Source organism: Amaranthus tricolor, chromosome 7 (genome assembly GCF_026212465.1).
Source record: "Amaranthus tricolor cultivar Red isolate AtriRed21 chromosome 7, ASM2621246v1, whole genome shotgun sequence".
NCBI lineage: Eukaryota > Viridiplantae > Streptophyta > Magnoliopsida > Caryophyllales > Amaranthaceae > Amaranthus > Amaranthus tricolor.
The window spans coordinates 16,850,149-16,874,991 of NC_080053.1; the positions used below are offsets into that span (position 1 = coordinate 16,850,149).

General features: G+C 31.6%; 1 protein-coding gene across 1 annotated transcript; it reads left to right on the forward strand.

The window, feature by feature from the left end:
- Window positions 1-762: 762 nt before the first annotated feature.
- Window positions 763-1,747, forward strand: LOC130818558 (uncharacterized). The gene is made up of 3 exons (XM_057684722.1): window positions 763-1,061; window positions 1,201-1,360; window positions 1,583-1,747. The coding sequence occupies exons 1-3, from the start codon at window positions 763-765 to the stop codon at window positions 1,745-1,747; spliced, it is 624 nt and encodes a 207-aa protein (XP_057540705.1).
- The last annotated feature ends 23,096 nt before the right edge of the window (window positions 1,748-24,843 follow it).

Consider the following 24,843-nt stretch of genomic DNA (forward strand, 5'->3'; position numbering starts at 1 on the left):
TTAAGGGGCATTATCATGTCCATAAGTGTTGTTTCTGAACCGGGGTAAATTCTGAGGTCCCACAAGTTATTGATAATAACTCTAAAAATATTGTGGATGTAGACATACAAAGCATGAGTTGCCACCTAGAAGTACCAGGGGAATCCCACCAAAGAGATATGATCCCGAATTTGAGACACAAATATCGAGATATCCAGTTAGCAAAGAGAGTAATGAAAATCCCTCACATTCAGCTATGGCTTTCAATACTGCTCTTTACTCTAATAATGTGCCTAAAAATGTTGAAGAAGCTCTTCAAGATCCAAGTGGAAAAAGGCAATGGAGGAAGAAATATTCGCCCTCAATAAGAATAAAACATAGGAGAAGTGTCAACTACCAACATGAAAGGAAACTGTGGGGTGTAGATGGGTATTCACAATCAAGTATCATGCAGATAGTTCCATTGAGCACTACAAAGCTCGACTTGTTGCCAAGGGCTACACACAGACCTATGGAGTAGACTACTCTGATACTTTCTCTCCAGTAGCCAAGATTAATACAATCTGTGTTATGTTCTCAGTTGCTGCAAATAAAGATTGGCCTCTTCATCAATTTGATGTGAAGAATGGCTTTCTACATGGTGAAATTGAGGAAGAGGTATATATGAAAGCATATCCTGGTCTCTCAAAAAGGTACAATCTAGGAGAAGGATGCAGGCTCAGTAAAGCTCTATACGGCCTGAAACAATCTCCAAGAGCATAGTTTGGAAGGTTTACTACAACTATGAAGAAGTTCGGCTATGATCAAAGTAATTTCGACCACACTCTGTTTCTCAAGAAGAGAACGAATCAAATCACATGCTTGATAATCTATGTTGATGATATGGCGATCACTGGGAATGATGCAGAGGAGATTTATGATTTGAAGAAGAAACTATCCCTAGAGTTTGATATAAAAGATTCGGGCAACCTTAAGTATTTCCTTGGCATCGAAGTTTTGAGATCGAAAAAGGGAATCTTCATTAGTCAGAGAAAGTATATTCTTGATCTTTCGGAAGAGACTGGCATGCATTACGCCATAAGGTCTTATATATTGCTGTAGGAAATATTTTCTATAGCAGTTCATAATAGCTATAAATAGGCTTTTTTGGCATAGTGATGCTTGACTGTAAACCAATCGAAACTCCTATGATGGCTAATGATGGGCTCCAAATGATTGAAGGGGCAAAATAGGCAGACAAAGATCGATATCGAAGAATGATGGGGAAACTCATATACCTCTCACATACAAGACCAGACATTGCATGTACTGTGGGTGTAATAAGCAAATTCATGTATATGCCTTAGATACAACATATGACAGTCGTGATGAGAATTCTGAGGTATTTAAAGGGTACTAGTAGTAGAGGACTTCTCTTTGCAAAAATGATAATCTAGATCTTCTAACTGACACGGATGCAGATTGGGTAGGAGATAGAGATGATAGAAAGTCTACTTCTAGATACTTTGCTCTAGTAAGGGGTAATCTTGTCACTTGGAAAAGCAAGAAGCAAAAGGTTGTAGCTCTCTTAAGTGTTGAGGTTGAACTTTGAGGAATTGCCAAGGGTATTACAAAAATCTTGTGGATCGGGAAACTACTAAGGGAATTGAACTTCCTAGTGAAGGGAGCATGCAACCTTTATTGTGATAACAAAGCAACAATCAGTATTTCTGAGAATCCAGTTCAGCATGATCGAATAACCATGTCGAGGTTGACCGTTATTTCATAAAGAAAAAACTCGAGAAGAAAATTATTAGCCTTCCTTTTGTTCGCTCAAAGGATCAGCTGGCATATATCCTTACTAAGGCCGTAGCATCTGAAGCATTTGATCATGCAATACGCAAGTTAGATCTCGGTGAACTATACGACAAAACTTGAGGGGGAATATAGGAAATAAGAATATTTCTAAAGTATATTTAGGGAATGTTATTATTCTATAAATAATAGTTTGCCATATTTAGCTTTCTTTTCAGTGTATATATACATGATATAATACTTAGTTAAACTTAAAACAAAATCAGTATTCACTGGCCAAACACTTTATTTTCCGCATTATTATTTTCTTCATTAATATTCATCTTTTAAGGCCAGAAATGCATTCTTATTCTAATTTGAATCCCATAGTCAAATTATAACTCCAAAATCACAATCAAGCCAAAAGGTCATATTTAAAATCAACGTGTAATATTAATCCCCATTTTTTAAATCTCATCAACACTATCTTACCATCCAATTTCATTTTCAACTCTTAAATTCAAAACTATCCTTTTAATATTATCTTAGTACTTTATATCAAAAATAGTAACATTCGACATTACTTATTACTCCCTCCGTTCTTTAAAGTTTGTCTAATTTGAGTTTTTCATACTTATTAAGAAAAATAGTCTTTTATTGTAGTGGGTATTATTTTAATTAGATAGTAGTATAAAGTAATAATTGTATTGGAAGTATGAGAGAGAAATTTAAATAAACCGAAATTTAAAGAACAAAAAAATAATTGCATTTAATTGATGTGAGAGAACCTTATAAATACACTTAAAGTAACATACCCACTAAATTTTCCAAATTAGGAATGTTTTGGTGGGTTTTTTAAAAAAAGGAGGAAAAATGGCAAAATCTAATATTGAATACAACTAACTTATCTATGAACAAACAATTGCATTTGGCAATTTTTAAGTACATGGATTTATATATTAAATCAATCTAATCAAAGATTACAAGTATAATCATCAAAAAAACCTTTCAAATTCTATTTTAGGAGTATATAAGTTGGTAAACTATAATCACAATCATCTTCAAATGTGCTTCCATATTGCTCAACTTTAATCAGAATCATCATCAAAAAAACCCTTTATATAATCTGCTGAAATCCCAAACCACAAAAACAGCTCAAAAGAATTCAACAGAAACAGTATCCAATCACCCACCAAGTATAAGCAGGTATTGCACACCGCATCACAGACTTATTCATGGCTTTAGGAAGTGAGGACGAAATCGAAGGGACATGGTATTTTGGATCAAGCCAATATGATCCTCAATTAAGCTCAGAATCAGAGCACCACTTAAATGAAATATTGAAGGTTAAGGGATGTAATGATTACGTTCAACCTTATTTTGGTAAAAAAGTTGAAGAAGATAATGGGAGGCTTAGAATTCAAGTTCGAATTCCGACACAGCTACTTAGGGAAGCTGTTGCTTTTGTGAATCAAAACAGAAATCAGCAAGCATCGCAAACAGTAGCAGAGAATGAAGATGTGACACAATCATCCAATGCAATACAAGAAGCATATGATCAAGCAATCGAGGAGACACAAGGATGAAATTTTTTGAACAACGCCCCTCAGTTATGTTATGAAAAATCATCATTAAAAATGTTTCTTTAACAATCTTAGGAGCAACATTTTGCAAAACAAATCTGAAATCAATGGTTAATGTACATGTTTGTTAATAACTTCATTTTATTAGTGTTATCAATAACAAAAAAGCCCCCTGTTTCATCATAGAGGTTTTTAATCCTCTCAGAATATGAATAATCATGAAAAATGAATGAATGCCATCGAACATGTATATAACACAGTGAATTTAGTCGTTTAACAAAAGCTACTCAACTAGGAATTTCAAGTCATTTTTTCAGAATATGAAATTTATAAGAACTCATGATAATAAATCATCATTGGGGATTCAACATCAAAACAAAACCAAATCATCAAAAAATCATATTGTTCTCAGCTATGAACATCAAAATAGAACCAAATCATCAAAAATCAGAATGTTCTCAGCTATGAACATCAAAACAGAACCAAATCATCAAAATATCATTGGGGCTTCAACATCAAAACAGAAACAACTATGAACATCAAACAAGAACAAGCCAAAAAATCAGAAAAACCCAAATTCGTCCTACAACAAACAATTTCCAGAATTCACCCAAAGATCAAATGACATCCTAAAGCCTAAATTTTCGATTGTTCTCAGCTATGAAATTAAAAAACATAAACAAAATTCCTTACAATCATCAGCAACGTTTCTTAGGGTTTTTTGTTTGCCCTAGCAACAAGTACTTCTTCAGGAGTATCAGGAACCACCAAATTTGGATCTTCTTCAACAAAAGGACTTGAAGGAGTCATTTTAGTAGGAGAATCATACACAAAATTAACAATCTTTAAAGGGCGATCTTTTCCATTAAGGTATAAATAAGAAATAGGCTCAGAAGATATAGTGTCGCGATACTGTGAACATGCGTCATTTTCAATGGACTTTTGATAGGCCTCAAGTTCTTTCTTAGACCACCTTAAAATCTTATTTGCCATGTAAGGAACACGAACATAAATCCCCATAATCACAAAAGGCCATCATAAAGATAACTAGAAATTGATGAAGAACTAGTAGATCTCTTGTTTTCCATACTAAAAAATCAAATTAAAACAAAGCTTTGAAGAAACGTTAATGGTGGTTGAAGAACAGGGGGTTGCTTTTGGAGATGAAGGCCAAAATTTATGAAACATAGCTCAAAATGTAGAGAAAAAGTCGATCTTTATTTTAGTTCAATAAAAATGAACTAAAATTAAGGGATTAACAGCGGGCAATGGTTCAAAGAAGCCATGAAAATGGCAAGTGAGAAGACAGAGCAACAGTAAAAGAGAGAGCAGAGAAACAATGAAGGGGTTGGAATGTCGAGAGAATTAAATGAGTGAGAGAGTGAATATATTAGAGATTAGAGAAAAGGGATCGAGAGAGAGAAATGAGGATGTATTAGGGAAATTTTTTTTCCAAAACTAAAAATTATTCTTAAATAAACTTTTAAAAATACCTGTTATAGTAAAGGTAAGGTCAAATATAAAAGAACGGAAGGAGTAATAGTCAGGGGACATTCTTGTCATTTCAAACTAGGGGTGTCAAACAGGTCGGGTTGGGTCATTTTCAGGTTCGGGTCATATATAAATGGATCAGTAGACCCTTGACCTGAACCTGAGCCATTTAATTAAATGGGTCAAAAATTGAAACCCCGACCTGATCTGTAGCAGGTCGGGTCAACCTGATAATGACCCATTTAACCTGCTTTTTTTTTTCAAGTCATTAAACCCATATATTTCAGGTCATTTGACCCATTTGACCCATATATTATAAAAACTAATTCATGGCTAACACTGTAAAACATACTTGCATCCATTAATGGAGTTGATAATTTTTCTAAGAATAATTGAACACTGTAAAACATACTCTAAAACATACTGTAAAATATGACAAAAACACTGTATAATAACATACTTACATCCATTAATGGAGTTGAAAATCGAACACAGTACAAGCTTCATAAAGAAAGATTCCAGATCTCCAAACACCATTTTAGTGAAGAATAATCGAACACAGTACAAGCATTTTTATTATGTTTTTTGAATTGAAAAATCAAAAAAATCGAAAACATTCCAAATCAGAAAAAATCGATCAAAAAAAATCAGAAAAATGGAGAAACAAAGAAATAATTCTTACCTTGGTGCCGCAGAGAAGAGGAAGGAGAAGGCGCATAGTCACACTGAGAAGAAGTTGCCGGAGAAAAGAGGAAGGAGAAGGGCGAAGGCGCAGTCGCACTGTCGCACAGAGACTGGAGTGGAGAGGAATTGAGGACGGCGCCGTTTCAAACTTTCAATGGGTTTATAATTATTTTAGGTTTTTAGGATTTATGATATACCACTTGGGTCTTGGCACTTATCCAGTTATCCTAGTTATCTTTATTCTTTAGGACTTTTTAAAAAATTTTTAATGGGTTAATAAATGGTTTAAATATGGGTCGACCTGACCTGATTGACCCATTTAATAATGGGTTAAACATGTTTTTTTCGGGTTTAAATATTCAACCTGAACCTAACCCATTAAATAAACAGATCAGGTCGGGTTGACCTATTTAATTAATTTGGTCAAAAATCTAAACCCAAACCCGCTAATTTCGAGTCGATTTCAGATCAGGTTAGCAGGTCGGGTCAGCTTTTGCCAATCCTATTTCAAACATATCAAGAATCCATCACCCAATATTTCCATTCAAAACTATGTCATCACAATTTAATTCATAGACTAAAGACCATAATAATCATCAAGTCTTCTCTAAATTAACAATTTTTCAAAGACAAAATATTAATTAAATTAAATTATAATTGATTAAACAATTGATTTCGTTTTGGTGAGTGTGTACCTTAAAATATAAAATCCTTCACTTTGGATTCAATTAATCAATTTCTACTTATTTATGTTTTCATCTTCAATTTAATCAATTAAAACCCAACAATTACTAATTGACCTAATTTCTATAATTTCCACAAGATTCAAAAATAAACAATTAAATTTCACTTGTTAAAGATTAAATTAAGCAATTATTGAATTTGTTTAAATGGGAGTGTACCTCAAGCACAAAACTTTCAATTTTCATGGTTGATTTCTTCACATCATCTTTTCCCCTTGATTCTTGTTAATGAAGAAGAAGACTAACAATTGTGTGTTGGTCGAGTAAAGAGCCACTCACTACCAGGTTGGCTGACACGCTGAGGTCTGGTCGACAAGCCGTTGCGACCTACCGGTTCAATAGCCGGTGATGAGGTGGCACGGTTAATGGATCGTGGTGGCTTGCTTGGGAAAGCATTAATTTGAGTTTTCTGGGTGTTCTCGTCTTTATGAGGAATATGAAGTTTTTAGTAATGTGATATGAGAAGGAACAAGATAAAGGAGTAAATAAAATGGCAGTGGCTTTCAGGTGAAATAGCATCTAATTACTTCTTTCTCTTTTTCTTTTTATTTATCCTTATCTCATTTTAATCTTTTTAATATATCTTATTATTATAATTAATAGTATCACTTACTACTATTTTTATAACTACTACTACTATTAAACTAGGGAAAAAAGATTTATGGAGAATTAACCTTAATATTTAAAGAGTAGTACTTTATTTGTTTTGCAATTAAAACTTAATTTATATATTTTTTTTGTTTTACTATATTAGCTTTATTTTAAATTTTTAGCTATTTACTTTCATAACTTTATAAATATACACAATATGGCTTTATCAAAATAATTCAAATTAAATAAGCATTTATTTAAATTAATAATTTAAATGCTAAGCTAAATCTTTAAAGTAATCACGTAATTTGAAACGTTAGTTTTACTAATAGCTTTTAGGAAAATTTATCTAGAATAATCCGACTTTTCACGATTTTCCTAAAATAATCTCACCTATTAATTAACAATGAATAACCCTAACTTTAGAGGGTATTTGCTAACCCGATGACCTACCATAAAAGGTAATTCAGCAAATAAATAAATAGAAAATTAATTTAAAATTAGAGAAAAATTTTCAAATTTTACATAAAAAATTTTGAATAATAAAAAAAATCATAAATTTTTTTTAATATGTTTTAATATTTTATTTTAATTTATCAAACTTACTACAACAAGTCATCTAGTTACCGGGTTGATTCTAGGAAAATACCCCTTAAAGTTGAGATTTTTCATGGTTAATCAATAGGTGAGATTATTGTAGAAAAATCATGAAAAAGTTGAATTATTCTAGGTAATTTTTTCTAAATTTTAATAATCTTAGTTTGAAACGGTAAACAAGGAGCTTAAAATTGCATTTCTTACAATTACAGTAATATACTTGTTGCTTATGAAACTTTACATTACTTGAGGACGAATAAAAGTGAAAACAATAAGACTATAACGGTAAAGCTTGATATGAGTAAGGCTTATGATTGAGTGGAGTGAGATTTTTCAGAGGGCGTTATGAGAAGAATGGTTTTTTAATGCATTGCATACATTTATTCATGAGGTGTATGAGAACTGTTAATTTAAATGTTTGTGTAAATATTAGTTTAGTAAGTCTGATTGTTCCGAATAGGGGTTTGAGACAAGGGAATCAATTGTCTCCTTATTTATTCATTATATTTGTGCTGAAGGGTTAACTAGTCTGTTAAGAAGAAGTGAGAAGATAAGCAAATTAAATAGAATTAAAGTAGTTGGAGGCACTCCTATAGTATCTCATGCTTGCTCTTTGCTAACGATAGCTTGATGTTCTGTAATGCTCGGGGATTAAAGACTTAGAAGCTTAAGGATATTCTTGTATCCTAATCTAATGCTTTTGGGAAAGTGATAAATTTTGATAAATTATCGATCTATTTTTGCCCTAGAGTGAATGAGAACATTAGGTAAGAGGTTAAGGATATTTTAAAAGTTTAAGAAAAGGAAAGTGATAGCAAATAGTTAAAGCAAGTGCCAATAATCTTAATAACGACGTTAACTTTGAACATTTAATCGAACATGCTTTGTCTTGTACTTTAGAGGGGGTCGATAAAGATGTGTCGAATATGGACGGTTTAAGGTTTGGAACGGTTGATGAGAGTTGTTTGATCAAAGCAACAGGAAGATCAACAGACTACTTTGGATTCTGTTTTGGTCAGAATATGAAGTGACTATGCAATTATGTGGTGCATTACTCTATTGTTTATTGCAATGTTTATTGTCATAGTTAATTAAAATGTTAATTGAGTTGTTAAATGTGAGTTTATGGTGATTTATGAAGGAATACTAAGAGTGATGAATATTTTGCCTATAAATAGGATTCATCACTCATAGTAACATTCACCACAAACACACATATTGTTGAGAGGGCTATTGCATTGTTAGAAGTTTGAGAGTGTTCTTACTTTGCTTTAGTATTTGTGGTCTTGAGAGATTGTTCTCAAGATAAGGGAGGTTTATTATACTTGTAATTGTTGAATTCATTATAATAAACTATATTTGAGGGGGAGGTATTCAAGATACCTCATAAACACTTGTGTTCTCTTTTACATTATATTTTTCATTTGTTTTTTATTGTTGAACCTCTTTGAGGCTTGCGCTTTCAGTGGAAAGAAAGAAAAGGAAGTTTTTGCATATTGAGAGAACGGGTATGGAGTAAGTTTCAAGGATGGAGGGCTTAATTGTTATGGACGTCCAGTAAGGAAATTTTATTAATATGTTGTTCAATCAATACAAACCTATGCAATGAGTGTTGTTTTACTTCCTAAAAGCTTATATGAGGAGATTTAGAGGATAACGAATACGTTTTGGTGGACATTGTCTAGGGATTATGTGTTTGCTAAAGAGGCTTGGGCATGTACAAATCTTGTATTACCAATGAATCTGCTTCAATGCTAGTTATTTTCAGGACTGGATACCTGCTGTATTATATGCTTGTGATAGTAGAAAGCCGCTTTGTGTGTTTGTTTCGCTTGGTGCCTTTGGGTTGCTAGAAATGATAGAGTTTGAAATAATATTTTAGTGGATGTTCAATCTCTTTTTTCATAGGTACAAGCTTATGTTCAAGAATGGGGATTTGGTTAATGATAGAGTTTGGAATGATATTTTCCTAATTCTTTTTTTTCTTTTCATTTTTGATGATGTTCATATTCCTAATCAATTTATATTTCCAAATGTTGTTTTACAATTTCAAATTCTCAATTCTGTGATGTTGGCATGCTGCTTAGTAATTTCTCTTCTAATTTCCGGTTTACAATTCTCGGCTCTGTGATGGTGGGATTCTGTTTTGATTTTGTTTATGTTTCTTTTCTTTGTTCGGATTTTGATTTTGCTATTCAATTTATAATTAACTTCGAATTTCTTCCTAATGTTGCTTTATTATTGGAGTATAAGATGAAAAAAAAGCCAAAATTAATTCTTTAAATTACTTTCAAAGTATCAATTTCCAACTACATAAAAGAGTATAATCCCCCGAATCCTATACTAAAATACTTTTATGCCATATTTGGGAATAATGATTTCATTTCAAAATTTGGAATTGGCTCAAATTTATTGTTTGGCAAATCAAAAATTTTCAAATTTGAATTTTGATCAAATTACACCATTGTTTTTAAAGTAGTTAAAATTGAGAATTTAAGAATGAATACACAAACCTTGTCCTTCTCAAATTCTTCATTTATGATTTCATAAATGAAATTCTTAATTTGAAATAAAATACTTATTCCCAAATACTTCATTAAATGAATGATTACCCGTTTTATGAACATAGCCGAATGCCCCATCTTTAAGTAATATGTATTCATTATTTTTAAACTTATATTTTGACATTTATTAATTGCTAGTATCTTTGTTCTTTTTTGTTGACTATGGTTCATTATTATATCTTTGGTGTGTATGTGTGCTAAATATATTTTGAGTAGTGTATCTTTATATATTTTGTCATTTTATAAAGAAAAGAGAACCAAAACATCATTAAACAAGTAATAAGATGCATATTTTTTAAGTAAGTGTATGTGTTTTTAGTGCTATTTTATATTGAAAATGATCAAACAATACACATATTCATAGTACAACTTTTTATTTTTGCAAATATGTAGAATTGTCTGATCCTACGATTCGATACAATGATCCGATCCCACCAATTGATTTTGATCCTACGTAGAATCCTGATCCTGACAAGCTTGGATACGACGCATCTAAAGTCATGTGGTAAAGCTAATTCTTGAAATGCTCTAGATCCCAACAATTGAAAGTTTATTGTAGATGCAACAAGCTTTAAGGAAATTAATATGTTTGATTGGGGTGGTATCCTCAGAATTCATATGGGTAAAGTGCAAGTCTCAATATCAGATGTTTATATTGGAGTTGGAGATTGAAGCATTTTAGAGGTAAAAGCTTTAGAATTTGTAATGAGATGGTCTATTGATAATGGCATGAAGCATATATGTTTTGAGCTAGACTCGCAAAGAGTTCAAGCGACGGAAATTCTAAAACTGATATTTCTGAGTTGGGGTTATCATTAATCGTTGTAAAAATCTTATTAATGATTTTATGTCTTGTGCAATTTCTTTTATTTCTAGAGTCTTTAACGAAGCAGCACATACACTTGCTCGCAAGTCTCTTGATTTTTAATATTGTATGATATGGATGGAAGATTATCCTTCTCTCACCTTATTGATTATTTTGAATGAAATAAAAAAGTAGGTTCCTTTTATCTAAAAAAAATATATATGCGAATCCTTGATTTTCATGTTTACAAAAGTGAGTTAACGTCCTTTATTATTATTATTACTATTATAAATTCTTCTGTATTCAATCTTGTGTATTTGTGTATTGATATTCAATATGATCATGCGATATTATTAAACATAGTTACGAATAGAGTTAGAATATTATTATTTATTGTTCCTATATTTTATCTTTGGAATTATTTTATTATACTAATCTATCTTTCTATTTGATAAAATATATAAATTAAAAAAAAAATAATATGTGTCGGTACCAAAAAAAAAAAAAAATTTCTGATCATTTTGTTAATTTTTATTCAATTTGTTAACCTATCATAAAAATCTATTTATAAAAAATTAGTTTGATATATTTATAAAAGACTAGATATTATATCCTATTTACTTAATTTTCAACCTTAAACAATTAAGAAATATATTATCTTTTAATTATTGAATAACCCATCAATCATTTAGATAAAAAATTATTTTATTGAGAAAACTAAAATTTCTAACTTCTCTCCTACACTTTAAGAAAGTTGTTTTTAATTTTTTTAAAGATATTTTAAAATTTGATATTGGATTATTTTTTAGGTTTTTGGTTACTAAGTTGTTTTTTGTTTTTTGTTTTTTATTTTTTTTAAAATTAAGATCTCAACGTACTAAACATTCGACTAGGTTCTCCCTCCGGCTATAAAGTAGTTGACCAACAAATTAACGGTTTAATCACTACCATTAAAAATTGTAATTTCATCAGTGATTTACGAAAAAAATAATTGCATGAAATGTTAGATTAGTGCTTTCTAGGAATTAGGAGTAGAGACGAAAATTTCTAACTTTAATTCCTCTTACATTTTTTTGAAAAAAATCGTTTTTAAATATTTCTTTAAAATATTTTTTTTAAAAATAAAATCTTTAAAATATATTTTTTTAAAAACTTTTTATAATCTTAAAGTGATCACTCACAATTTATAAATGATTACTTGTATGGACTCGTTTTACGGTGAGACGGTCTCATGAAGATACTTTAACTTCTATGAAATTTAATTTTTTGCTATTTTTAGCTTTTTGTTGAAGAATTTTTTGCTATTTTTTAGCTTTTTGTTGAAGAATTTTTCGCTATTTTTTAGCTTTTTGCTATTCTAAGTGCTATATTTATATATATAATTAATAACTTGTATAAGAAACATTCATAAATCCTTCTTTACACGAGAATTAGTTAGGTATCCTCAAATATAAAAACCACTTTGAATATACACATTATTTTTTTATAATATTCAAAGTGATCTAAATATAATACCCTAACTAATCAATTATTTTGATTTTTGGCTATTTTTCAGCTTTGTATTCTAGTAATTTTTTTTTTTAATTTGAGATCTCAACGTACTAAAAGTTCGAGTAGCTTTTCCCTCACTCGATCCCATTATTGTAAATTGTAATTGTAATTCATATATTTTTTTATAGGTCTTTTTAAATTTGTGCAAGTATGGGAGAAGGCCAATTGAAGAGAAAAGTAGAACGTGATATGGCGGCTCAACGTGATTTTCCAGATTTCCCGAAAAGGAAACTTGCCAAAAATGGTTCACAATTAGAAACATTATCCAGAAAAGATGCCGGTTCAATTGTAGTTAGCGATGAAATTTGCGATGATGCGTTATCTTGTGAAAGTGTGTCTGAAAGTCTAGAATATTCCTGTTCGGAAAGTGGTATTCTAAGTGCACATCCCAGGAGCAGGGAGATAGTTAAGGATAAGAAAACAAATAAGGATCATGATTCCAGGATTCTTGGAATGAAGCAAAATAGAAATAGTAAAAGAAGTAATATGCATGATGTGCTTTTTCTCCCAGGTGGGCTTTCAGATGGTGATTATTTAGCGTATAATGTGAATGGAAAATCAGTCATCGATGGGTACAAGGAAGGGAACGGGATTATGTGTAATCATTGCAACAAAAATATTAGCCCTTCTCAGTTTGAATCTCATGCAGGAAGATCTTCTAGAAAAAAACCTTACCATAACATTTTTACTGTTAATGGCCGGTCACTCCATGACATGGCGGTTTCCCTTCTTCAAAATAAGGATATTATCAGTTGTGTCTCTACATCTACTTCTATTGGAGATTTTGTAGCCCGGGGCCCACAGCCAATTTCATCGAGCGAATTTACGAAAATCGACAGGAAACGTGTGCAGTTAGGATTGCCTAAGCTTGGTAATAATGATGTTCAAATCCGTATACTAAATGGTAAAAATTGTTCGAATGGAAATTGGCCATTGCTAAGTAAAATTATAGGTCTATTTCGAACCACTTTTGGTTCTTTAACGTCGTATTTAGGAGACGATCTTATTCCTATGATGGTTTATGGGAAAAAAAAGTCCGGGCAGGATTTCAGAGGGATGCATTGCGTATTGTTAAGTGTTAAATCGATAATTGTATCAGTTGGTTTGATTCGAGTGATTCGGAATGAAATTGTAGAGATTCCGCTTGTTGCGACAAAACAAAAGTACAAAGGAAAAGGTTACTTCCGAGCATTATTTTCATATATTGAGAAGTTAGTTTGTTGTTTGAAGGTGTATAAATTAGTGGTTCCTGCAATGCATGATGCCAAATCTATGTGGGTTAATAAATTTGGGTTCACAGAGATGAGTCAGGAGGATGCTTTAGAGAATATTGAATATTTTGGTTTGACAGAATTTAGTGGAACTGTTATGCTGGAGAAAAAAGTGCCATTACATATTTGAAAAGTTCTTTATTAATTAAATTTATGTAAATCTTAGCTTTTTATTAGTTTTATTATTTTTTCTACATAGCAAAATTATAAATAATGTTTCATCAATTTATATTTAGGTTTTGCCTGTACTGTCTTCTGCTTACTATTAGCCTAATTTGTACTCCTCGATCACGACATTATTTTAATAAGAAAAGCCCTAGCTATAAATATAAGGGCCTCAAGCAATTATTCATGATGCTTTTTAAATAATAATATATTTTAATAATAATGAAATGAAAGCCTCAAAGAGGTTTAACAATGAAAAGTAAATAAAAAATATAATGCACAAATGAACACAAGTGTTTATGAGGTATCTTGAATACTCCCCTCAAATGTAGTTTTATTATATTGAAATCCAACAATTACAATGTGATAAACCTCCCCTTATCTTGACAACAACCTCTCAATATCACAAACACTAAAGCAAAGTAAGAACACTCTCAAGTTTCTAACAATGCAATAGCCCTCTCAACAATATGTGTGTTTGTGGTGGTCTTTGTTCTATGAATGATACTCCCGTTTATAGTGAAATGTGAGTATCATTCTTAGAACCTCTCAATTACTCACCATAAAGCACTTTTAACACCCTAATTAACTATGACAATAAATAATACAGTAATGCACCGCATCATTGCGTAATCACTACAAATTCTAGCCAAAAACAGGATCTGATGTAGTCTGTTCGACTACCGCTCGATCGAGCTTTTACCTCACTCGGTCGAGCAAACTTCCAGTGAAGCTACTGACTTGTTCTGGATATTCTGCTCGACCGAGCCAACACCGCTCGACCGATCGAGCTAAGCACTGTTCGATCGAGCAACTGGTCGAGTCACTCACAGTTTGCTTCTTTTTTTGTTGCTTTGATCAAGCAACTCTCATCAATTGTTCCAAAATTCAAACCATTCACATACGACACATCTTTATCGACCCAGTCTAAAGTACAAGACATAACATGTTCGATCATATGTTTAAAGTTAACGTCATCATTAAGATTATTAGCACTTGCTTTAACAAATAATAATAATAATAATAATAATAATAATAATAATAATAATAATAATAATAATAGTAATTATTATTATTATTGTTATTATTATTATTATTATTATTATTATTATTATTATTATTATTATTATTATTATTATTATTATTATTATTATTATCAAAAATTTTCACTAAAATCTTAGTACAAGGAAATTAGAACAACATGAGATAATTTAGATGGAAGAAGAAATAACCTACACATGCCTTCGATATTTATAGAAGAACAAACACTATTTCATGAAGTAAAGTGTTGCTTCATGAAACGGAACATTGATTTATGAACCAATGTCGATATTAAACCAATTCATCCCAATATATTCACAATATATCACATTTAACCGTAGGTAGTTATAGCATAATCAACAAAACGGATAAGCATAACTAACAAAATGGAAAAAAAAACTAACATAGCAAAAACAAGCGCGAAAGTCGCGACCAGGAAAAAACTTTGCAGCCCGCAAACTCGCAACCATTGAAGAAAGTCGCGACCCCCGACTTGTGTTTTTTCCAAAACAGAAACTTTGCTTTAAAAAATGCGTGACCCGCGAGCCTTTTCGCACATTGTGAAAAACACACTCCTCAAAAATAGTAACTTTGCAATTTTAGGATATTTCCAGTTAATTATTTGATTAATTTATCAATTCTGGAAACTATTATACGCTCTAATAACAACAATCCTCCCCCATTTAGAGTGCATAATCTTTTTGCTCTTTCGCGATCCATAATCTCTAACCCATTACATGCATCAACGCCAATGTTCGTCCGTATTTAATTGACACCTAATACCACGCATCTTTACAATGGATCATATCCCCTAATGTCCATCCGGATTGAATTAAGCGGATATATCCAACCAATTGAAGGAGTAGTACACATGGAATAATTTGTTAAACTCACATTTGTGACACGTTATAGGTCATTTGTCCATATCTATTCATAAGTTCAATGAAGTCATAAATATGCCCCTTGGCTTTGTTGAGGCGTGGTAGCTTTTATTGGTTACCATGCTTTCGTGAATAATGCACTCAATCTAGAGACCTTCAAACTCTAGAAACTAGAGACCAAGAGAGACTACTCTGCTATTCATTTTTCAACATCACGAACAAAGCAATTAAGGATCACTTAAGTGTTGCTTCTCAACATCTGATGAACGATCAATCCCCATTGAATTCAAGACTAGATGTTTCTTCTAGCGTTGAATTGAGTTTCAGCGTACACATGGTATTGGAGATAGGCATGATCCAATTTCATCTAAACCGTGAAAATTCTAGACTTTGAAAGAATACTTTGTCTAACTTTGAACATTTGTTCACATAGTCAAGAAATGTGATCGCTTCTTTGATAAGCTCTAATTTCGGGCTTTGCCTCAATTAGATGTCATAGCATCATCAAAGTTACACTCAAATGTCAATACTTTTCCAAGCCACTTGTCAATCACACTAGATCATTTTTGTGCACAATGGTGGCTTAAATTAAACATCACAAAATTAGTATTTTTAAACTATGTCATCTACATATTGTTTTAAAATAATGGCAAATAATATTAATATCATAGTGGAATGAGTTAAAATTTTGTTTGTTCTTAGGTGATCAAAACTTGATATACCTCCCCCACAAACACATACTTTGATCAACATAGAGAATGGCCAATTCTCTAAAGATCGAATTCACACTTGAGTACCTCTTCAAACGTGAAGAACTTTCATTACTAAATCAACCAAATCCATGGTACAACCCAAACGTTTTTTGGACTATTCAAATAATTTCACTATAAAGGAACTTTAAGTTGTAAGTTAAACTTTACTTAACAACTATAAAACAATTAATTTGAATCTTGTACAAGTCAAAATTACATCCAATTTATACAAACATTCTAAATACTTAGGAAATAATTTGAACCGGAAGACATGAAGGTAATCTTTACCTTAAGTATAAAAAAAAATAACATTTTTTAGTCCTTAAAGCTTTTATGTTAAATTTCATTTAACATTTACCTTCCCCATTCCCTTCATAGAAGGAATATGGCATATCACTTTGTCAATTTTACTTATAAAATTCCAAAATAAACATATCATAATTTATAAAAATACATGATACAACATACCATATGAAAATACACACAATTATTTAATAATTGTATTTTCTGTAAACTTTTTTAAATAAATTCAACAACCAACTATTATATTAAGTATAATACCACTTAATAATCTTGAAGTTTATTACATGTTGACCAATCTTCATATATAATATGAAATATATCTATAACATATTGTTATACTTGCTTGGAAATTAAGTTACTAAAATTCAACATTATTCCCATGTTGAACACAAAACTTACTTCATTTTAGAAAGCTTAAACTTAATTATGATACTTAAGTATCAAAAAATAATCGTGGGTAAACCTTCATATTAATATATGAATACAAACTTCATAACCTTAACATTAAAACCTTTGTTAAATCGAAACTTCGTTTAAAAACTTCTTTCTTAATAAAACAAAATTATACTTTTCTCTTTTAAAAATATATGCTTTATCAAAAGACTTAGCAAATCAATCTAAAATTAATCAAAGCGTCATAATAATATCCCTCATTTTAAAACTAAATTTTCAAATAACATTGCATCGCTTGACATTGTAATCTATATCATGGATTATAATATCCCTCATTTTAAAAATTAGAACCCATAGTATATGTTATAAATAATATAACCTACATAGATGCATTCTTATATTAAATTTTTAGATAATTCAAAATAAATTTCCTTTATACTAAATAATTAGGACTTTCCTTTTCCTTTTATTTAAAGAAGACCGGTTTGAAGTTTTATAAAATATAATTTTATTCAAACATAAAAACCAACTTAAGTAAATCATTTGATATTCACCTTTAACTTAAATAGTTAAATTCTTTCTTATTGTTGCACCAAATTTATCACGCGTTATCCGACAACATTAAATACCTTTACATACCCATTAATCAGAATAATCTTTATGTAGTACTTTCCTCAAAAACATATACTGATATAAATCTTTACATATACTTATGCAAATAATGCACATTTTGAAAATCATAATAATAACATATTATGGAATTTTAAATACCATAATAAAATTTTAAATAAAGACATATACGCTAGACCAAGAGAACATATGAAATTCACATAATACATTAATTAATGTAATAATAAATGAAACCGTATCTTGCTTTATTTAGCAAATTAACATTTATACTATTACTATATAAGATTAAACCATCATATATCTCAAAATAAAACATGACAAACTTGTCTTCATCATTTATTTAACATACAAAATTAGTTATATATTCATTAAACTCATTTTACTTATATAACATTATGGAGGTTAATCTCTATAGCGACTTTAATAAATAAAATTATGAGTTTAAAATAATGTTGACAAATTTCAATCTTTATTTAATAACATTATTAGATTTTCAAATTCTTGTTTAACATCAAATTTACATTAAACCTTAGTTTTAACAAATCCTTCAATGGTAAACATTTAAATTTATTCATGGCTTAACCTTTGTACCCTCAATCTTAATACATTAATATAAACTTGGGTCAAAATAAACATGTGACAAAGTAATCTTACCCATATAAAATTTATATGCTTAAATTTAAACAACATTGGTAATAAACCAATAAAGACATAATAAACTCTAACTTGAATCATGCATAAATACATAGAAATAATTCTACACATGAAACAAAATAATGCAACATAAACTTTTATTTACAACAATATTGCAAAATGAACTTGACACTTTAATTAACTTTTATTTTTAACTAAACATGAACATGCAACTTTCATAACAATCCTATCATCAATAACAAAATCATTATTGAAATTGGTCAAAAATAAACCACCTATAACTAACACATAATTCTCTAACTTGCATAACAAACTTAATCTTGTCATATTAATCATGCAATGACCCAAAAATTTAAAACATTACCATTAATGAACTACTAATGCAATTATAAAAATAATCTTGACAATAACACTTATTACCATAAAAAAACCAAAGCATGACACAAAATAATTCATGATGTTGAACATGTCAAAATATAACAATGAACATTTATATCATCTTATCATGCATCAAAATAATACTTGTAGAAAACAAAATTTATCAAACGTTATCTATCTTTGATGATAATATTACAATTTAAAAACATGGTAAATACTTATACTTTTAACCATCAAATTTCTTTGATAAATAAAGTGGAGTGTCATCATTAAGATCAAATGATAAACATGACTACATAACCATGATCACTTACTTTACCAAATTTCATGGATACAAAAACTTACTTTTTTTTGGCAATTAATGAGCTATATATTAACTCTAAAAAAACCCTTTTATAACTTAGGCTATAAAAGGAAACACTTCCTAACCATGAAGGGAAGTTACACTAAGCCAAGCACCAAGAAACAAACAACCAACAAAAAACAACCAGACACATAAACAATAAGCCACTTCTTACAAGAATCATCTAATCTAGCAGCAACCAAGCACAAAATACTATGGGCTACAAGTTTAGCTGGAAGGACTTGATCACCAAAAACACACACATTCCCTACAACCATGTCTGATATAGCATCTTAGTCCAAATCATGGGAAATAGAGAGTCTTTGGACTTTTTCCTCTTGGACATCCCACTCATAATCTGAACAGCACCATCAAAGGAGGCTGGCCAATAGAAATCCGAAACATAAACCTTTACATGTAAGAAGCAAAGGTGATCTCCTGCATGTAAGAAACAAACCTAAACCAAGCACATAATCTCCTGCATGTAAGAACCGACACTAAAAAGGTGATCTCTATTTTCATCACCATGCTGACAAAAGAACACAAGAAGGATCACACTGTATACCCCATTTGACGAGTCTATCTTTAGTGGGGAGCCTATTTTGAAGAATCTGTCAAAGGCAAGAAGGATCACACTATATACCCCACTCTTGACAGTTAGGCTAACTTAGTATTGAACTTCCCATTCACCACAAAGCTGCCCAACTCATTCCAACTATCAATCTGCTCCCTACTATTCAATCCTGGTCAACATCTAAAAATAGTGCTAGGAACACGAAACCGCATAATATTAGCACCCTTCAAGTAATAATCATTCACCCACTTAATCCAAAGCCTATCATTTATAGAAGCTAAAGCCCAAAGGCTTTTAAGAAGCACAACATCATTCTAAGCCTTGATATTGCAAATGCTAAGCCCACCATACGTTTTTGGCTTACACACCTACTTTCAATCAACTCTAGGTTTAGCACCCGACGAATCATCAATATGCCAAATGAACTTGTTACAAATCTGCTCCACTATGGAAATCATCTTACGAGGCAAAAGGAAGATCTGGGCCCAATAGGAATGCATAGCATGAACAACACTATTCACTGACTGAACTCTACTAGCCATAGATAAGTTCCTCGAAGTCCAATGCTTGATCCTGGTAGTGATTTTGTCAACAATAAGCAAACAATCATGAATACTAAGCCTTTTAGCCGATAAAGGAAACGCCAAATATCTAAAGGCACTTACTCCTTAGGTACTCCTAGAACATCAAGAATAAAGGCTTCTGAATCTTCACTAATACTTGCTATGTAAATAGCACTCTTACTACGATTGATGTGAAGACCTTAGACCCAAGCAAAGTTATCAATGACACCCTTGAGCTTATTCAAAGACTGGGAATCAGGCTTAGTGAAAATCAAAAGATCATCAACAAACACCAATTCCATGATTTTGGACTTCTTACACTTGAGATGAAAAGCAATCACCTCACCCTTCAACTTGTTGAGAACCCTGGAGAAGTATTCCATAGCAATGGCAAAAAGAAAGGGGGACATAGGACCCCCTTGCCGAAGACATTTCTTGGCCCTAAAAGGCCTAGAAGGAGTACCATTGATGAGAATAGAATAGGAAACAGAGGAGATGCAAGTCATAATCCACCTAATAAACCGGAGAGGGAAAACCCAACTCTTTAAACACACACTCTAAAAAGGACCACTCAATAGATTCGTAAGCTTTAGCAATATCAATCTTAAGCGTACATCGAGGGATAATATTAGTCCAACTATACCCCTTAATAAGCTTAGTGGCAAACAATACATTATCCACTATTTGTCTCCCTGGGATGAAACCAGATTGAGCCAAATTCACAATATCACACACCACCTTCTGTAACCTAGACGTTCAGATCTTCACAACAAGCTTATACACCACTAAACAATGAGAGATGGGTCTAAAAGTTTCAACCACAGAAGCATTAGAAACTTTAGGAATCAAAGTAATAGCAATAATGTTGACAGGTAAATGTAAAGAGTTATGGACAAAAAAAAATCATTTACCGCCTCAAAGATGTCATCTTTAATAGTGCTCTAAGATTTCTTAAAGAAGTAGGAGTTAAAGCCATCAAGCCCGGGGCTTTTGCTATCATCAATGCCACTAAGGGCAGCCTCTAGTTTAGAGAAAAAAAATAGGTTGAATCAGATCAAAGGCTTGAGCCTGCGTCAATTGAGGACCATCCCTCATGGCCTGGATATCAATACCCACAAGGGAATCAGTACAAGAGCCCAACAAAGATTTGTAAAAACCAGTAATAACATCAAAAATCTCACTCTGGTCCTCCAAAACATTACCCCTGCTACCCTTCAAGCAATCTATCCTATTATGACAACCTTCACTACAGAATGAAAAACCAAGCATTCAGATTAACCTCATGCAACCAGTGAATCCTAGCCTTTTGTCTAAACGCACTCTCCTATAGATTCTGCCACTTCCTAAGCTTTACAACAACATTACTTTTAAGAAGATGGAGATCATAATCCAGGGGCCTGACTTGAAGTTGGGACTGGATGTCCTCCAATGTATCTTTCCATTTTAGAATATTATCATGTATATTCTGAAATTCATGCACGTGAAAAGCCTTTAGCGCCTTCTTAACACATTTCAGCTTCCTTCACACTCTCTCCATAGCACTTCCATCCTGATCTATCCTCCAAGCAGCCTCAACAGTACTCAAAAAAATTCCTTGCGATCGGCTAGATAGTTAAGAAAGCAAAACGACCTCCCTTTCCCTCTGTCCATCTTACCAAATTGACAAACAAGAGGGGTATGATCAGACACATAGTGATTCAAGTATTGAATCACAGTACTCACATTCTTATCAGACCAAAAATCATTAATCAAGGCATGGTCAATATGAGATGCAATTCTACCATCACCCTACACCTTGTTATGCCACGAATGCTAGTGCCCAGTAGAGCGTGAGCTGATGAGCTTACCCAGCTATACAATCAAGGAAATCCCTCATCTCGTAAGTTGAGACCAACCGACCATTAGAGCGATGAGTAATATCAAAAACCGCATTAACGTCCCTTACTATACACCAAGGCTCCCCCATACTCCTACCAAGAGCAACCTCTTCCTTCTAAAGGTCCTTCTTACCAGCTATACTATTCAACCTATGCACCACGATAAGCCAAAAGACATCTATACTATGCTTGATAGTAACTTTATAATAAAGGAATTGTAAATGAAATTGAGTAAGGAGGGCTTCTAGATGAGTAGAGGCCCAACTTCAAAGGATTATCACTTTATTATGCAAATGCCTATTCTGCACCCATGTCCACGAAGTATCAATAACAGAAGCAATCTTCCTAATAATGGCACTCTTCACCCTAGTTTCCAACAAATCAACCAAGCAAAATTTTATGATCACAAATTCACTTGCCAATAATCTTGGCCTTAGAGGGCACACTGACCCCTCTTATATTCCACGTACAACAAATCATTGAAACATATGAGAAATACCATAGAGAACTTAATAAAAACATACTTAAACATGTAACATATAATACTTTTCTATTATCATAAAATCATAAAATAGTAAACATATGAGAATACCATAGAAAACTTAATAACTTCTACTTAATGTAAATAGTATTAAAGATCTTACTTGACTTGTAGAAATTACCACAATTACATTCTTGAGAAATACCATCTCTACCATGTAACTTTGACTATCTTTCTTCCAAACCTTGATCAAAACAAGAAACAACACAACCCTTCATGAAATAACACATCCTTTCATGAGCCAACATGTCCCTTTATCGAACTAATGCACCCTTTCAAGAACCTCTACAATCATCTTATCACCCGACCACGGTGTACTTTTCGCATAAGCAAACTTAAAATTGCACAACAAATTTATCAAGTTTGACAAAGTTTGTGGTTAATACTTTGAGACTTGCCATACTTACTTTAGAAAAATGATGTTTTAGATTGTTGTATTTTAAGATTTTAAAGTATTAATTAAACTCATAAAATAAAGTTACATAAATTTAGTAGGTTACAAAATACATATGACAAGTTCAAACCTTTGCTTAACATACACCAAATGCGAACTTCATCTTCGAGAATCACCATATATTAAACATAGTAATAAGAAGATTTTGTATGTGACTTGATATAAATTCTAGGCTAGACTCTCTTTCTGAAACATCATTTACTCCCTACTACGGTGCTTGGGAATGTATGCCGAAAATATGTTTTGAGATACAAAGAATTTCACTAAAATCCTAGCACAAGGAAATTAGAACGATATGGGAAAACTTAGGTGGAAGAAGAAACAGAAACTTACAATCGAGGATTGCAAGTTCTCTATGTAAAGTGTAGAGAGGATAAGAATTTGGAAATTTTGCATGTAGGAAATAACCTACACATACCTTTTATATTCGTAGAAGAGCAAACACCATTTCATAAAGTAAAGTGTCGCTTCATGAAATGCAACATTGATTTACGAACCAATGTCGACATTAAATCAATCAATTCTAATATATTCAGAATATATCACATTTTAACCGTAGGTAGTTATAGTATAACCAACAAAACGGATAAGGGATAAAAACTAACATTACAAAAACCAGTGCGAAAGTTGTGAACAGAGAAAAACTTCACAGCAATCGGTGAAGAAAGCTGCGACCAGCGACTTGTGTTTTTTCCAAAACAGAAACTTTGCTTTTAAAAAACTCGCGACTTGTGAGCCTTTTCGCGATTATGAAAAACGCATTCCTCAAAAATAGTAACTTTGCAACTTTGGGATATTTTCAATTAATTATTTACTTAATTAATTTATCAATTCATGAAACCATTGTACGCTCTAAATGACAACAAAATTAAACTAAATAGAACATAGGAAACTAAAGTTGGAAGTTAGATCATTTTAGAAATAAAATTGTATTAAATTAAATGGGACAAAAAACATAGTTTCTTTTATGCCTCGTGTGTGGGAAACATCTACATGAAGCTATTGAATTGAATATCTATAGCTAAGGTCAAATCCAATCTCCAAGAACTTACTACCTTCAGAGCAACCAACATCCAAAAAAGAATGTAAACACTTCATGCATATCAAGATCAGTTCAAGCAAATTTATTAGACTATAGTCTATGAGTTGTTCTCCTTCACACTCATAACTATATGTAGAACAATAATAACAATGGGTAATAAAAAAATGGGTAAGTAGCCATACAATAAGGGAGATACAAATTTACAGGGCTATATTCATACAAGGATATCACAATTAGCAAATCGGTGAGATTAAGGTCAAGAGGTTTTGATTTAGGATTTGGATTTATTACTAGAATAAAAATGGATACTTGATGAAATCATATGAATATAAGTTATAAGCTTTCTAGCAAATTTTGAGTAATGTAAACTATCTTATTATTTTTCACAAAACCAATGGCAATTTCTCGTCTTAAACATGCTCTTTTAGACAGTTCTTGAACGTTAGATTTTCAGCCTCTTTCATAAACAAGCTCATATCCTGCAAAAAATTTCATTATGGTTAAAAAAATTTATCCATGACAATATTAATATTTTCTTTTACTAAGTACAACCTACTATACAATATTTGCGCTAAGTTGGACCCAAGGATTAGGCCAATGAATACAAGAATCCAATCTAG

Bases quoted from the DNA above. Each gene is read 5' to 3' on its own strand.
- LOC130818558 (XM_057684722.1), top strand. From the start codon at position 763: ATGAAGAAGTTCGGCTATGATCAAAGTAATTTCGACCACACTCTGTTT. The intron at 1,062-1,200 runs GTCTTATATATT...AAATGATTGAAG, and splicing joins GGCATGCATTACGCCATAAG to GGGCAAAATAGGCAGACAAA. The intron at 1,361-1,582 runs GTATTTAAAGGG...GGAATTGCCAAG, and splicing joins GTCGTGATGAGAATTCTGAG to GGTATTACAAAAATCTTGTG.